Source organism: Capsella rubella, unplaced genomic scaffold (genome assembly GCF_000375325.1).
Source record: "Capsella rubella cultivar Monte Gargano unplaced genomic scaffold, Caprub1_0 scaffold_3, whole genome shotgun sequence".
Lineage (NCBI taxonomy): Eukaryota > Viridiplantae > Streptophyta > Magnoliopsida > Brassicales > Brassicaceae > Capsella > Capsella rubella.
In genome coordinates, this window is record NW_006238921.1 from 12,639,387 (window position 1) to 12,655,902 (window position 16,516).

Below are 16,516 nucleotides of genomic sequence, written 5' to 3' on the forward strand. Positions count from 1 at the left end.
TTTTTGTTTTTCAATTATTTGAGTACCAAAATTTAATTTACCCTTGTTCAAACTTAAAAGCATATTATAAACACAATTGTAATTTCTGTTACATGTTTCTAACATTTATTTTTAGAATGTAACTCTCCATTTATTTTACACATAATCATTCTCTCATCCTTCATCCCCATATAAATATAAAAATTCAAGATCTAAAATTTACTTTGTTTTCATTTTCTTATATGCATTGTCATTTGATACATTACGGTGGAAAGAGATTTTTTCTAAATTTTATGGAACATTTGCAAAATAACATTTTTTCCATACCTTGTTACAAAAATATCCTTTCATATTGTCTATTTTTAAAAATATCTTATTTATTTACAAAATGACTAAATTATTCTCATTCATTGGAATCCGTGATGAAAAAAGTAATATTTTTCCCAAAAACATTTCCGTCAAAATAAGTTGTGAGAGAAGCACAACATAGAAATTTATATTTAGTTACAAACATAACTTTATTTTCTTAAAAAATATCCTCCCTATTACATAATTAAATATTATCTTAAAATTTTCATTAGATTCTACTATTCAACTATAGTTTAGATTTTTATATATATTTTGATATTTTTTAATAGGGTAATTAATAAAAAAATATTCATTATAGATATGTTTCTTTGACTTTCTTCACTTTCCTTAACTTTATATAGTAAGAAATCCTTCTTTATTGCATAAAAAAGTCTACTCTAGTTTTAATCTACAATAAATGTGAATTTTTTGACTATATATTTCATATGTCTTCATTTTCAATTATCCTTACCTCTTTAAGTATTGCTCTCTCCCATCAATCTCTAACCATGGCAGACTGGTCGCTCCTTCCCACAGATTTACTAGTACTAATCGCTAGTTGTTTTCAGACATCTTTCGAGATTGTCCTCTTCCGATCTGTCTGCAGCTCATGGCGGTCCGTTGTTCCTTCGCCGCGTGATTCTCGCTGCTTAGGCACCAAAACTCATATCCCCATGTTTACCAGCTTTCACTACAGAGGAAAACCTCGGTTTGGTAGCGATGATAAGTACTGCACACTAAAAAAGATCCCAATATATCTCGTGAGATTCAAGACTCCCTTTGGCGATGATTATTTATTGGCAAAGATACATGAAAGAAAGATCGGGAAACCGATGTCCTTGACGTCGCCATTAGTAAGCTATGGTGGTTTCACACCCAAAAGAACTCTAGTGTCGTTTAACTCTCTTACCACTGGAATTGTCCCTTTATGTTATCACTACCAGGTTAGTTTTGGTTTCTGTTACTACATACGGTGCATCCGTGCATGAGTTTTTGTGTGTCTCACACCAGGGGCGGACCTACGTTGTAGGTGGTGGTGGCAGCTGCCACCAGTAACCTACAAAACATTTAAAAAATTGGTTTGTTTGTAATAATCAATGTAGTAAAATGGTTATGTTAACATGTGTAATATATGAGAGATGGTGAGTTCTAATCCTGAAAGTGTCACTTTGCACGCACTTAATTTTTGGGCTGGGTCCGCCCCTGTCTCACACCAAATAGATTTTTAAACTTATAGAATGTTCCTACCACTTCATATATACAGATATCACTAACGTCATTGAAAGTGTTGTATATTTGGTCATGTCACCTTACCCCTTACTCTTTAATTTCGGTAATGCATGAGTTTTATCTCTCATGTCATTGTTTAACTGTTTTTGTGATAATCTGGCTAAAGTATTTAAAATTCTATGCTGTATTGATCACATTCTGTAAATTAATATATATACAAATCATACAATATTGGATGCTGATAAATTTGGAGTATATCATATCGTCACTTCTTTCTTGCTTTCGATTAAGCTTACATAACAACCTTGGATGCAGATAAATTTGGAGTATATGACATCCTTTAGTTTGCGTGTGGGAGTTAAATGGGCTAGATCCTCCAAAAGAGTTGAATATCTTGAACTGAATACAGATGATTGCAGAGATTTCAGATTGCTAGCTGATACAGAAAATGGTTATATGTTGATATTTAGAAGCCTTGAGATGAGATGGACCAAAATTTTGGTCTCTCCTAAAAAATGTCGAGATATGGTTTCGTTCAAAGGCAAGTTTTATGTGGTTGATACAAGTGGACGGGGACATGTCTTTGTTGTCGAACCGTCTTTGGAAGTTTTCGAGATCCCCTCGGTCACATGGTCGACTCTCAAGTCTACGAAAGAGGCTCTTGTGAAGTCGGGAGAAGAGTTATTGCTAGTGCAACGGTTCACACCAGGCCAGTCTCATGCAGATGATATGTATACATTTTTCCCACAAGGAGAGTCTCATCCTGAACATATGTATACATGGTTTAGAGTCTTTAGGCTGGATGAAGAAGGTGGGACGAGGAAGTGGGTTCAAGTTGACGATTTGAACGATCGGGTGATATTTCTTGGAACGGAGACGAATATTTGTTGCTCTGTACAAAACCTCCCGGGTGCAAAGGAGAACTGCATTGTGTTCATTGATTTGAGAAATGGTATTATTAAACAGTATGAATCAATCCTTTTGTTTGACTTAAAAACAAAAAGGACTAGTACTGCATTTAGTGAATGCAGAGGCTACATGGGTGCATTCGGTGCGAATCTTGAATCTCTGGTATCTTGTGGAGTTATGACTATGCCAAACCCAACAACAAGCATCTATGATCTATTAAGTGATTCCAGGTGGCTTACTAAAAAGTAAGTGTCAAGAAAAAGACTAAAATGTTGTAATCTTTTTAAAATTGTTTAGTATTATATTAAGGTTTGGTTCAAATAATTTAGTTTGGACTCAGTTTGACTCAGTTTGTTATTTTATTGGTCACTTAATTTGAAATAAAAATTACTAAATGAAAATGATAAACATTTGAAAATTGAAAATAATTTTTGAAGTAGAGATAGCAAAAAAATGTGTATAGAAACTGAGTTTGTTGTATTTGAATTGTGAAATGGTGAATAGTCAGTTGGTAAATTTGTTGCTGGGATCAAAGGCTTCAATATTAAAAGGAGAATTGCATTGTGATCATTGATTAATCAATCCATTTGTTTGACTTAAAAAGCAAAAGGACTAGTACTGCGTTTAGTGAATGCAGAGGATACATGGGCGCTTTCCTAATGAATTTGAGTGACTTATTTGATCTTGTTTCCAAAATTATATGTAACAAACCAAGACATCATGTTTTGCATATGCACTCCCCCAAATTGCATTTTTAAAATTCTCCAATTGACAAACTTTTTGAAAACATAACTCTTATAACTTAATTACTTGTGAAGAAAGAATAAAAATAAACATGATTCTTAAAACAAGTGTAGTCAGTTGGGAGATCAAACTCTATGCTAAATTTGTTAATTCAGTGAATCAAGACACTCAATGGTGTCAGATTAATAACTAAAATTTTATAATCTTTCTTCACACTTTAAACATTTAGTATAGTAAAGAAATATGTGTAGGCTGTGTAGCCGTGTAGGCAGTCTTACTTGTCCTTCCGACTCCTAAAAGAAGTCAAACATAAGGTATCTATTAAGATTATATAAATTATTAATAACAAATAATGTTTTTGAACAAATAAGTCTTACTAAATCTCCATAATCTAAATTTTGAATTTGTAGGCAAAATTAAAGATTAACAACTAACAATGTTTTTTCAAGGGAATTTTGTACTCTATACCCTTTTTAAAACTCAAAACTGTTAAACTACCATTTTTCCATACTCTTTTATGTAGTGCCATATTGTATCTTTTTTATTTAGGGGTACAAAGATAATTTTGTCCTTCCAACACACCGCAGAAGAGACACTTTTTGGGGTGGGCACAATGACATTTAATGCATACAATGTATACTAATATCCTGAGGACAAATTGATTAAGTGAGTGATTAGAGATGAAAAAATAAAACATAAAGAGAAAATTGTAAACCAGATATGTACGAATAGGTGGGTGCTAATAGAGGACAAGTAGAGAGTTTTGGTGGAAGTTGTGGGTGGTGAAGGAGCATACATTTTTTAGATTTTTTGCCCTACATGTGGGAACTTGCTGCGTTACGAGGGTGGTGGCAATTCCAGATTCTTCTGTTCCAGTTGTCCATATATCGCCTACATCAAAAGACATGTCTTTTTTTTTTGTACCTTTTCCCAACAAAATTTTTGATCAATCCTTTATATCTCTGTCCTTGATTTGGAATGTTGATAGGGAGAAGAAGCAACTTCTGGTTAAGAAATCCATTGAACATGTTGTGTCTAAAGAAGATATACCGACAGCCGCTGAAACTGAAGGTATTACGACAATCATGTCTCCTTATTCTAATTTTAGGATTGGGATTAGTTTAGTCCATGCTTTGCTACACAAGTTAATTAGAACATGGTAATAAGATTTTAGGGTTTATGAGTGTAGCATCATTGGTTGTGAGTGTGAGAACTTGAGTTCTGCACACCTCCTATTGCTATCTAGAGCATCTTCGTTTTCATATCTTTCTCATTCCGGATTCTTTGTTGATCAGCTCCATGCCCAAGATGCGGCCACGACAAGGCATGCTTCAAATCAATGCAGATTCGTTCAGGCGATGAGCCCGAATCAAGATTTTATAGATGCTTGAAGTGCGAGTTCACTTGGCGTGAGGAATGATGATCATTCACCACTGTTGCCTGCTAAAATCTTTTTTACCATTGTGCATTCTTTTTGGTATATTGTTTTCAGCACAAGAGTTTCTGTAATTTAAGTAGTTGACTGGTCTTTTGATTTTGATCCAATCCGTCTGTTAAAAACTTCGTCTTCTTCCTTTTCACTGAAATCCTTATATAAGATATTTTTCTTCACAATCTTACTTTAAGTTTTGTTCAAAAACCCTTGCAATAAGGATGACCTTAGTGGACAAAGCATATTATAAACACAATTTTAGTTACATGTTCAAACTACTTTAAAACATATTATAAACACAATTGCAATTTCAGTTACATGTTTCTGACCTTTTTTTTGAGAATGTAACTCCCCATTCATTTTATACATAATCGTTCTCTCATCCTTCATCCACATATAAAAAAAAATCAAGTTTTAAAATTTACTTTGTTTTCATTTTCTTAGATGCATTGTAAAATTTGAGACATTATGGTGGAAAGAGTAAAAAAAAAAATATTTATGGAACATTTGCAAAACTAACATTTTTCATACCATTTTACAAATAATACCTTTCCATATTGTACAAAATGATTAAATTACACTCCTTAAAACCCGTGATGAAAAAAACAATATTTTTTTCAAAATCATTTCCACCAAAACAGTTCCCGTCAAAATAACCTGTGAGAGGAACACAACATAAAAATTTATATTTAGTTACAAACATAACTTTACCTTGACATTTTCTTAAAAAGTTTCATCCAAATTACATAACTAAATATTATTTTAAAATTTTCATTATATTTTACTATTCTAATATAGTCTAGATTTATCAATATTTTGCTATTTTCTTAATAGGGTAATTAATCAACAAATATTCATTATAGATATGTTTCTTTGACTTTCTTCACTTTCCTTAACTTTATATAGGGGCCGATTGGTAACGGCTGTACTTGTGGCTGTAGAGACTGTGACTGTAAAGACTTTCGCTGTAGAGACTTTTGCTGTAGAAACTTTGGATGTAGACACTTTAACGGTTAAAAGTTGAATTTTGTTTTTTGCTATTATATATAATTTTTATAAATATATGATGATCAATATTTATCCATATTTAACATAGTGACAAATAAATAAAGTTTATTAATATTTATAATATAAGAAAATACAATTGTGATATTGAAAATATTAAATTTATAAAGAAAAGTGGATGTCAAAAGAAAGGAAAAAAATGCTGATAATTAATTTACAAAAAAAAGTTTGAAAAAATATATATAAATCTATAGAGAGTTTCTAATTATTATAGGGAGAAGAAAAAATAATTTTTAAAACTTATTTGTTCTTAAGTTTCTACAGCCGTGATATTGAGGCTTTAAGAATAAAGAGAAAATAAAGAAGGAAAAAAATAAAATGGCTTTAAAGGCTTTACAAAAAATAAAAGTAAAACAAATCTTGATTGGCAAAAATATAGCTGTTAAGACTTTAAAATTGTTTTAAAGTCTTAAAAGTCACAACCAATCAGCCCCATAGTAAGACCACCCTTAATTGCATAAAAAAAGTCTACTCTACAATAAATGTGAAATTATTTACTAAATATTTCATCTGTCTTCATTTTCAATTATCCTTACCTCTTAAGTATTGCTCTCTCCCATCAATCTCTAACCATGGCAGATTGGTCGCTCCTTCCCACAGACTTACTAGTACTAATCGCTGGTTGTTTCCAGACATCTTTCGAGATTGTCCTCTTCCGATCTGTCTGCAGCTCATGGCGATCCGTTGTTCCTTCGCCTCGTGATTCTCGCTGCTTAGGCACCAAAACTCACATCCCCATGTTTACCAGCCTTCACTACAGAGGAAAACCTCGGTTTGGTAGCGATAAAAAGTATTGTACACTTAAAAAAATCCCAATTTATCTCGTGAGATTCAACACTCCGTTTGGCGATGATTATTTACTGGCGGAGATACATGAAAGAAAGTCCGGGAAACCGATGCGGCTGTTGTCACCATTAAGCTATGATGGCCTCACATCCAAGGAAACTCTATTGTCGTTCAACTCTCTCACCACTCAAATTGTCCTTTTGTATTATCAGTACGAGGTTAGTTTTGGTCTCTATTGCTACATATGTGTGTCACACCAAAATGTTCATACCCTTACTCTTTAATCTCATTAATGCATGAGTTTTATCTCCCATGTCATTGTTTAACTGTTTCTGTGGCAATCTTGCTAAAATGTTTGGAATTCTGTGTTGTCTTGATCACATTCTGTAAACGAATATATATACAAATCATACAATGTCTAGTGCTGATAAATTTGGAGTATATCATGTCGTCACTGCTTTCTTGCCTTCCATTAAGCTTACATAACAACCTTGGATGCAGATAAATTTGGAGTATATGATATCCTTTAGTTTGCGTGTGGGAGTTAAATGGGATAAAACATTCAAAAGAGTTGAATATCTTGAACTGAATACGGATGACTGCAGAGATTTCAGATTGCTAGCTAATACAGAAAATGGCGATATAATGATATTTAGAAGCCTTGAGATGAGATGGACCAAAATTTTGGTCTCTCCTAAAAAATGTCGAGATATGGTTTCGTTCAAAGGAAAGTTTTATGTGGTTGATACAAGTGGACGGGGACATGTCTTTGTTGTCGAACCGTCTTTGGAAGTTTTCGAGATCCCCTCGGTCACATGGTCGACTCTCAAGTCTACGAAAGAGGCTCTTGTGAAGTCGGGAGAAGAGTTATTGCTAGTGCAACGGTTCACACCAGGCCAGTCTCATGCAGATGATATGTATACATTTTTCCCACAAGGAGAGTCTCATCCTGAACATATGTATACATGGTTTAGAGTCTTTAGGCTGGATGAAGAAGGTGGGACGAGGAAGTGGGTTCAAGTTGACGATTTGAACGATCGGGTGATATTTCTTGGAACGGAGACGAATATTTGTTGCTCTGTACAAAACCTCCCGGGTGCAAAGGAGAACTGCATTGTGTTCATTGATTTGAGAAATGGTATTATTAAACAGTATGAATCAATCCTTTTGTTTGACTTAAAAACAAAAAGCACTAGTACTGCATTTAGTGAATGCAGAGGCTACATGGGTGCATTCGGTGCGAATCTTGAATCTCTGGTATCTTGTGGAGTTATGACTATGCCAAACCCAACAACAAGCATCTATGATCTATTAAGTGATTCCATCTGGCTTACTAAAAAGTAAGTGTCAAGAAAAATACTATAAAGTTGTAATCTTTTTAACATTGTTTAGTATGAGATTAAGGTTTGGCTCAAAGACTCAATTTGACGAATTGATCTTCATATTCTTTTTTTTTTTTTTTTTTGGACAAAAATTTTCATATTCATTATGCACCCATTTTACTGCCTATTTTCTTACTTCTTAACATTGATTACATGTACCAGTGAGCTTCCATTGATCTTTTATCATCTCTTGAATCTTCATAGGCATAATATTCTCTAGATCATGTCTTATCTTGTCCATCTCTTGAATCTTCATATGCATAATACTCTGGCTTAAAAAGTACATCACGAAGTCGGGCGCGTGACGACACGCGCGGCGATTTCTCTCCAATCCTAAAACCTAAAGTTCTTCTCTCGCCGTTGTCTTGTCACGAAGTCGGGCGCGTGACGACACGCGCGGCGATTTCTCTCCAATCCTAAAACCTAAGGTTGGCTCTTATGTGATTCGACGAGACTCTGAAGTGCCCTGAAGCTCGCGGTGAAAGAGAGTAGTTTCCGCCGCGTGTGACGGCCACCTCCTGGTATTGAAGACGCTCCTCCGTTCGATTCTCTTTGCTAGTCGACAGCTTGAGCTTCGATGGAGATCCAACGTTTTCATTTGCGTTAAACTGCTTCGACCGGCTAGGATCTGTTTCAGATCTACTCCTCCTTTTCGAAATCTAAGACGGATTCAAGCTTTGCTCAGTTCGCTGCGGCGTTGCTTCTCCGTTTCCTTGGGGTTCCCATTTTTCAAGCCTTTGCTTGGAAATTGACCGTGTCGACCTGCAATTTCCGGTGGTTGGGCTTCTCTCCGATGAGATTTTTCGCTGGTTGACGGCATTGTTTCAGACGTTTGTTGCCCCTGTCCCTTCCGTGTGGGTTGTCTCGTCTGTTAGAGCGCTGGCTTGGAGTGGTCTTCTTTGATTGCTCTTGCCACCGTCCTGCGGATAGGTTTCAGAGCACCGCTGCCTCTCGACTTAATTCTGATCTATCTTCTTGATGATTTGGCTTGCCTTTGGAATGAGTGCTCTCTGTTTTGTAGTTTCTACTAGAGGACAGCTTTTAGTTTATGTATGAGTGTGACCATGTTTGAAGCGTCAAGTGTTTGGCATCGTCTCGGTTCTTAGATTGTGTCTTAGGTAGCTGCTGTGGTGTTGATATTGGTGATGGTATAGCTTCCGGTGGTGGCTAAATTGCTATCTCATTTGTTGACAGTCACAAGTATTTACTGGTTAGTTGTTTTGTATCAAGGCCTGGTTTTGAATGTGTCAAACTAGTGTGGTTGTTTGAGTTGTAGTTAGTTTTGTGATGAGTTCTCGCCTCTAGTTGCTGCTGATTTGTGCTCTAGAGGAGCTAGTAAGACCGATGGTGTTCGATGTGGATTTGAATAGCATATATCATGCTCTGCGCTAGCCGACTTCGGGGAATGAACTTGGTAGAGGGAGCTCGCATTGTTTGCAGGATTTGGTTCGTGAGGTTCCATTTTGGGCAAGCTCATGGATTTGATTGACAAGACGCTCTCACGTGACGCGGGAGGAGTATGTGATCGACGACTTTGAGTTTCTGCCGTTGACAGTCCAACCTCAGACCTCCAGTGAAAGGCTTCTAGTGCTTAAAGTCTAACGCAATTCAGCGTTTTCAAGTTGCAGTCAGCTTTCTCTTTCAACAACTTTTCTAAGAAGAACGTTCAAAATCGCCATCGCTTCGTCTAACACCTTTAGCTTAATGCTTTGGTCGAGTGGATGGACCGAAATATGTTTTCGTAATAATCTATGCTTCCATGTTTTTACTTTTTTTTTGCCATGGGACCATTTGTATAGGTTTAAAATCTTTGATTGTAAACCTAAACAGTTTTCATTTTTAATGAAATATTTACATTTTTAGCAAAAAAATAAAAATAAACAAACGCGCAATCACCAGATCAGTCAACATCAAACACTCTCCGTCTTGACTGCAATTATGTGATGTTTTAAACATTGTGATCTGCCATATATTCTTTTTGGTGCTTAGTGAGCAATATAATTTCCAATTGCAACCATCCATATATACCACATTTGTATGCAAGCTTCATCAGATCCCACCTACATTGTTTTATATTGTTGCATGTTTTAAGAGCATAGTCCAACACAGCTTCCTTAAGTATCACCATCAGTATGTACCGTATAAGTCTCTCAAAAAATGGTATTTAATTATTTTCGAATTAATAAATTATTGATTTAAATTTTAAATTAAAAAATGAGAATTTGACCCAAGCATATGAAGACAAGTGGCAAGTAGGTTTTTGAGGAGTCTCTCAAAAGTTTTCAAACGAGAAACGTCTTTGACTCTCTCTCCTACTATTGTAATACGCTTTGACAAACTGCTGATGGGCATGCTCTTAAACAAAAGACCAATAGAAAAAGTTTCCTCCACATTACATAATTAAATATTGTTTTTAAGTTTGCATTATATTCTACTATAATTTAGATTTTTATATGTATTTTGCTATATTATGAATTGGGTAATAAACGTGAATACCCAAATGTTCATTATAGATTTTTTTTCTCATTTTCCTTAACTTTATATAATAAGATATCTTTCTTTATTTCATTAAAAATCCACTATAAATGTGAAATTCTTTACTCTTACATATGTTTCATTTTCAATTATCCTTACCTCTTAAGTATTGCTCTCTCCCATCAATATCTAACCATGGCAGATTGGTCGCTCCTTCCCACAGACTTACTAGAACAAATTGTTGGTCGTTTTGCGACATCTTTCGAGATTGTCCTCTTCCGATCTGTCTGCAGGTCATGGCGATCCATTGTTCCTTCGCCGCGTGATTCTCACTGCTTAGGCATCAAAACTCATATCCCAATGTTCGTCAAAAAGCGCTACTTCTGCAATGATGAGTATTGTACACTTAAGAAAATCCCAATATATCTCGTGAGATTCAACAGTCCCTTTGGTGATGATTATTTATTGGCAAAGATACATGAAAGAAAGATCGGGAAACCGATGTCCTTGTCGTCGCCATTAGTAAGCTATGGTGGTTTCACACCAAAAGAAACTCTAGTATCGTTGTTTAACTCTCTTACCAGTCGAATTGTCCCTTTGTGTTATCACTACCAGGTTAGTTTTGGTCTCTAATACTATACCCAATAGATTTTATATCTTATAGAATGTTCTTTCCATTTAACACATTAATGTGTTAAATATATAGCAAAGGTCAAATTTAAAGTTGGTGAGATTTGATTTCTCGAACGTCACATGTCACTATACTACTCTTTAATTTAATTCAGTAATGCTTGAGTTTGATTTTACGGTGTCATTGTTTAACTTTTTTTTTTTTTGTGTGATAATTTTGGTAAAGTACGTCTTTGGAATTCAATGTTGTATTGATCACAAGTCATACCAGATATCTCCTTGATATATTAGCATCAGTAAATGCACAGGACTGGTTTTTAATATTGCCTTTGATTAAGTGTATGTAACCTTCGATGCAGATAAACTTAAGGTTGGGGTACTGGCAAGGTGTGCGTTACGGATTTGAATGGAAAAGTTGTTCCGAAAAAGTCGAATATCTTGAACTGAATACTGATGATTGCAGAAATTTCACATTGCTAGCTGATATAGAAGGCGATATGATGATATTTAGCAGCCTCAAGATGAGATGGACGAAAATTTTGGTCTCTCCTGAGAAATGTCGAGATATGGTTTCATTCAAAGGAAAGTTTTACGTGGTTGATACAAGTGGGTGGGGACATGTCTTTGTAATCGAACCCTCTTTGGAAGTTTCTGAGATCCCATCGGTCACACGGTCGACTCACAAGTCTACGAAAGAGGCTCTAGTGAAGTCGGGAGAAGAGTTGTTGCTAGTGCAACGGTTCACACCAGGTCAGTCTCATGAAGAAGATATGTATGCATATTTCCCCAAAAGAGAGTCTCATCCTGAACATATGTATACATGGTTTAGAGTCTTTAGGCTGGATGAAGAAGGTGGGAGTAGGAAGTGGGTTCAAGTCATCGACTTGAAGGACCGAGTGATATTTCTTGGAGCTCGGACGAATCTCTGCTGCTTGGCACGAAACCTGCCGGGTGCAAAGGAGAACTGCATAGTGTTCATTGATTTGAGAAATGGTAGCATCCGTTATAATGAATCAATCCTTGTGTTTGACTTAAAAACCAAAAGGACTAGTATTGCCTTTAGTGAATGCAGAGGCTACATGGGTGCATTCGGAGCAAACCTTGAATCTCTGGTATCTTGTGGAGTTGTGACTATACCAAACCCAGCAACAAGCACCTATGATTTATTAAGTGATTCCAACTGGCTCAAGAAAAAGATTAGAAAATCATAATTTTTCAGACATCGTTGAGTATCATATTAAGGTTCAGTTCAAATAATTTGGTTCGGAATCAGTTTGACGAATTTTGACTTAGTTTGGTATTTTATTGGTCACTTAAAATTTGATTGTTTAATTAATTTAGTAATTTTAAAATATATATTTATATCCGGTCTATATAAAAGAAAAATGAATTAATATTTATATACACACGTAAATAAAAATTATTAAATGTAAAAGAGAAAGGAGATAATTGGAAATTGAAAATAATTTTCTAAGTAGAGAGCAAAAAAAAATGTATTTAGAAATTGAGTTTGTTGTATTCGACTTGTGAAATGGTGAATACTTGTTTGGTATAAGGTAAATTTGTTCCGAGTTGTTGCTTCGAACAAAAGCTTACGGATGAAAAGGAGACTTACATTGTGTTCATTGATTTGGGAGATGGTGTCATCAGAGGCAATCTATCAATCCATTTGTTTTACTTAAGAAGAAGAAGGACTAGTACTGCATGTGGTAGATGTGACTGATTTGATCTTATTGTCTTCAAAATATATGTAACACGTCCTGCTACACTAGCCAAGACATAGAGTTTTGTATCTGGTCTCACCCAAACGCATTTTTAAACTTACTCCCAACACATGCGGCCCTGACCGCATTAGATATACAACAAACACGTTTCAAACATAATCAACGTCCCCATTGCTTAGCATAGAATAAGAGTATCAACATTCAAACACTAAAAGAAATTATCACATCTTAATATGCAACTCTTAAACTAACGTGTCCTCCTTTTTTGCGAGAATTGCGATCATACTCCAAGTGGTGTGCTTCTATGCTAGAGGAAATGATAGATCCCAATCAAGATCACTTATTATATTCTCATCCTTTTTAACCATATCTTAATCGACACCGGTTTAGTTCGATTATGTTCTCATCAATACTCCACCTTCCAAAAGAACTTTTTCCTCAAAGTTTCATGAGAAAGCTCGTGGATCTTGTTGAGTAGCTTTTTCTCATCTCTTCCGTTTGTGTCATCTTCTCGGACTAGCTTGTCCACGATCAAAGGGTAGCTTCCCGTAGCTTTTCTTTTTTTCTAGTATTGAAAATATAGATTTTGATACCACAAATATGGTCCGGATCAAAACCATGAAAGATAATAAAAATAGGATTTAACACCACAAGTGTGGTGCGGATCAAAACAAGAAAATATGATGAATCTTCGGGTCAACACCACTTGGTTCCCTAAGTCATTAAACCGAACATTAATCTCCGTTAGTCTTCCTCTTTGCGCTTAAACAATCTGAACCACAAATACTTATATTCATTTCATTATTCTCGAGCTGTAAATTGTTTGATAAGAAACAGCTCGTCTCCTGAGACAACCAGCCTCTCTCAACAAAGCTCGTAAGACTGAGCTGATCTAAATAAACCTTAGTTTACTATAACATTTTTAGAACTCAATTTCTAAGAACATTTTTTTCTCTCTACTTTGAAAACTTTTTCATTGTTCAATTGTTTCCCTTCTCATTTTCATTTAGTAACTTTTATATACGTGTGAATATAATATTGATATAATCAATTTTCCTTTAAGATAAATATGATATAAAAACATATCTTTAAAGTAATAAATTAAATAAACGATCAAATTTTAAGTGACCAATAAAATATCAAACTGAGTCAAAAAAAATTTCAAACTGAGTTTGTTTAAACCGAACCTTAATCTGATACTCAACATGTAAAAAAAATATTACAATTTTCTAACCTTTTTTCTGAGCCACCTAGAATCACTTAATAAAATCATAGGTGCTTGTTGCTGGGTTTGGCATAGCCATAACTCCACAAGATACCAGAGATTCAATATTTGCACCGAATGCGCCCATGTAGCCTCTGCATTCACCGAAGGCAGTACTAGTCCTTTTGGTTCTTAAATCAAATACAAGGATTGATTCATTCTCACAAATAATACCATCTCTCGAATCAATGAACACAATGCAATTCTCCTTTGCACCTGGAAGCTTTTGTACCGAGCAGCCGAGATTTGCCTCATTGCCAAGAAAGATCACTCGGTCGTTCAAGTCATTAACTTGAACCCACTTCCTCCTCTTTCCTTCTTCATCCAGCCTAAATACTCTGAACCATGTATACTTATGTTCACAAAAAGATTCTACTAGTGGGAACCAATTACACATATCTTCTTCGTGAATATCTCCTGGTATAAACCGTTGCACTAGCAACAACTCTTCCCCTGACTTGACTAGATTCTCTTTCGAAGACTTGTAAGTCGACCGTGTGACCGATGGGATTTCAGAAACTTCTAAAGAAGGTTCGATTACAAATACATGTCCCCATCCACTTGTATCAACCACATAAAACTTTCCTTTGAATGAAACCATATCTCGACACTTTTCCGAAGAGACCGAAATTTCTGTCCATCTCATCTCAAGGCTGTTAAATATCATCATATCACCTTCTATATCAGCTAGCAATCTGAAATCTCTGCCATCATCATCAGTATCAAGTTCAAGATATTCAACTTTTTTGCAACACCTTTTCCATTTAATTCCGTACCGCACACCACCATACATCCCCATCTCCATGTTTATCTGCAGCGAAGGTTACGTAAGCTTAATCCAAGTAAAAAATAAGAAAACATGTATTGATGGGTAATATGCAATATCTGGTAAAACTTATATTTATATTCATTTACTGAATGTGACCAATACAACATTGAATTCCAAACACATCTCAAGCATTCACTAATTAAGTTAAAGAGACGTTCGAGAAATCAAATCTCACCAACTTTAAAGAGTATAGTATATTAGTTTAAAAAATTAGTTTCAATATAAGATCTATTTGGTGTAACACACACATTACAAAAAGCAAAACAAAACAAAACAGAATATAGAAAAAGCCCATGCATCTTATGTACGTAGTAATAAAGATCAAAACTAACTTGGTAGTGATGACACAAAGAGACAATGTGAGTATTAAGAGTGTTGAACAACATTATATTGCCTTTGGTTGTGAAATCACCGTAACGTGCTAATGGCGACGACAAGGACATCGGTTTCCCAAGCTTTCTTCCATGTATCTTTGCCAATAAATAATCATCACCAAAGGGAGTCTTGAATCTCACAAGATAAATTGGGATCTTTTTAAGTGTACAATACTCATCATCGCTACCAAACCAAGGCATGTGTTTAAACACGGGGATATGAGTTTCGATGCCAAAGCAAAGGGAATCATGCGGTGAAGGAACAATGGACCGCCATGACCTGCAGACAGATCGGAAGAGGACAACCTCTAAAGATGTCTCAAAACAACCAACAATTAGTTCTAGTAAGTCTGCAGGAAGGAGCAACCAATCTGCCATGGTTAGAGATTGATGGGAGAAAGGAATACTTAAGAGGTAAGGATATTGAAAATGAAGACAGAATTTTGATGTCAAAAAAAAAAAAAGAAGATGTCAAAAAAAAATGAAGAATAGAATTCATATTTATAACCCAATTGAAAATATAAAATCTTAAACTATAGTAGATTTTCTTAAGAAATAAAGAAAGATAACTTTATGTAGTAATCCAAAGAAAATGAAGAAACATATTCATGGTAATTTGTTTTATAATTTTTTTTTTTTTATCTTTAGTCGATATTTATAATCACCATATTGAATTTATAGTAAACATATTTAAAACAACAAATAAAAGTAGAATATAATGCAAAATTTCAAAAACAAATCGTGAAGTGTGGAGGAAAATAAAGAAATATGTCATGGCCACAATATATATGCATTAAAATATATTAATATATTTATAAATTAATATTTATTATTTTAGAGTATATGTTAATAATTATCAATTTATAGAGATATTTTTTAATTGTTAAAAAGTTTGAATAATATGAATTGAGACAATGTTACAAACTAAGATATTTACAAACAATCACTTCTAGTAAGTCTGTGGGAAGTAGCAACCAATCTGTCATGGTTAGAGATTGATGGGAGAGAGCAATATTTAAGAGGTAAGGATAATGAAAATAAAGACATAGGAAAGTGGAGTAGAGAATTTCAAATTTATAACTCAACTGGAAATATAAAAACTAAAATTAGAGTAGATTTTTTTTATGAAATAAAGAAAAATATCTTACTATAAGAAGTTAAGGAAAATAAAGAAAGACATCTTACCATGTGAAATTAAGTTTGTCTTTTTAATTTATCTTTAAATGTAAAATTTGGATTATCATGTTTAACTATTACCCTACTGGAAAAAATTAAGAATATAATGCAAAGTTTAAAATAATATTCAATTATTTAAACTGGATGAAAATAAATAAATATTTCAAAG

At 34.5% G+C, this 16,516-nt stretch overlaps 4 protein-coding genes and 1 pseudogene across 4 annotated transcripts; 4 read left to right on the forward strand and 1 right to left on the reverse strand.

The window, feature by feature from the left end:
- The first annotated feature begins 833 nt into the window (after nt 1–833).
- LOC111831542 (putative F-box protein At2g16290) lies at nt 834–2,715 on the forward strand. The gene is made up of 2 exons (XM_023786166.1): nt 834–1,271; nt 1,873–2,715. The coding sequence occupies exons 1-2, from the start codon at nt 837–839 to the stop codon at nt 2,713–2,715; spliced, it is 1,278 nt and encodes a 425-aa protein (XP_023641934.1). The 5' UTR covers nt 834–836.
- Nucleotides 2,716–6,279: 3,564 nt separating this feature from the next.
- Nucleotides 6,280–8,002, forward strand: LOC111831543 (putative F-box protein At2g16290). The gene is made up of 2 exons (XM_023786167.1): nt 6,280–6,711; nt 6,995–8,002. The coding sequence occupies exons 1-2, from the start codon at nt 6,280–6,282 to the stop codon at nt 7,835–7,837; spliced, it is 1,275 nt and encodes a 424-aa protein (XP_023641935.1). The 3' UTR covers nt 7,838–8,002.
- A 937-nt stretch (nt 8,003–8,939) lies between these two features.
- On the forward strand, nt 8,940–9,746 carry LOC111831544 (annotated as a pseudogene).
- A 799-nt stretch (nt 9,747–10,545) lies between these two features.
- LOC111831545 (putative F-box protein At2g16290) lies at nt 10,546–12,191 on the forward strand. Its single transcript, XM_023786168.1, has 3 exons — nt 10,546–10,965; nt 11,340–11,734; nt 11,774–12,191. The coding sequence occupies exons 1-3, from the start codon at nt 10,546–10,548 to the stop codon at nt 12,189–12,191; spliced, it is 1,233 nt and encodes a 410-aa protein (XP_023641936.1).
- A 1,657-nt stretch (nt 12,192–13,848) lies between these two features.
- Nucleotides 13,849–14,773, reverse strand: LOC111831546 (putative F-box protein At2g16290). The gene has a single exon (XM_023786169.1). It carries the CDS (start codon nt 14,771–14,773, stop codon nt 13,961–13,963), a length of 813 nt encoding a protein of 270 aa, XP_023641937.1. The 3' UTR covers nt 13,849–13,960.
- Nucleotides 14,774–16,516: the final 1,743 nt, after the last annotated feature.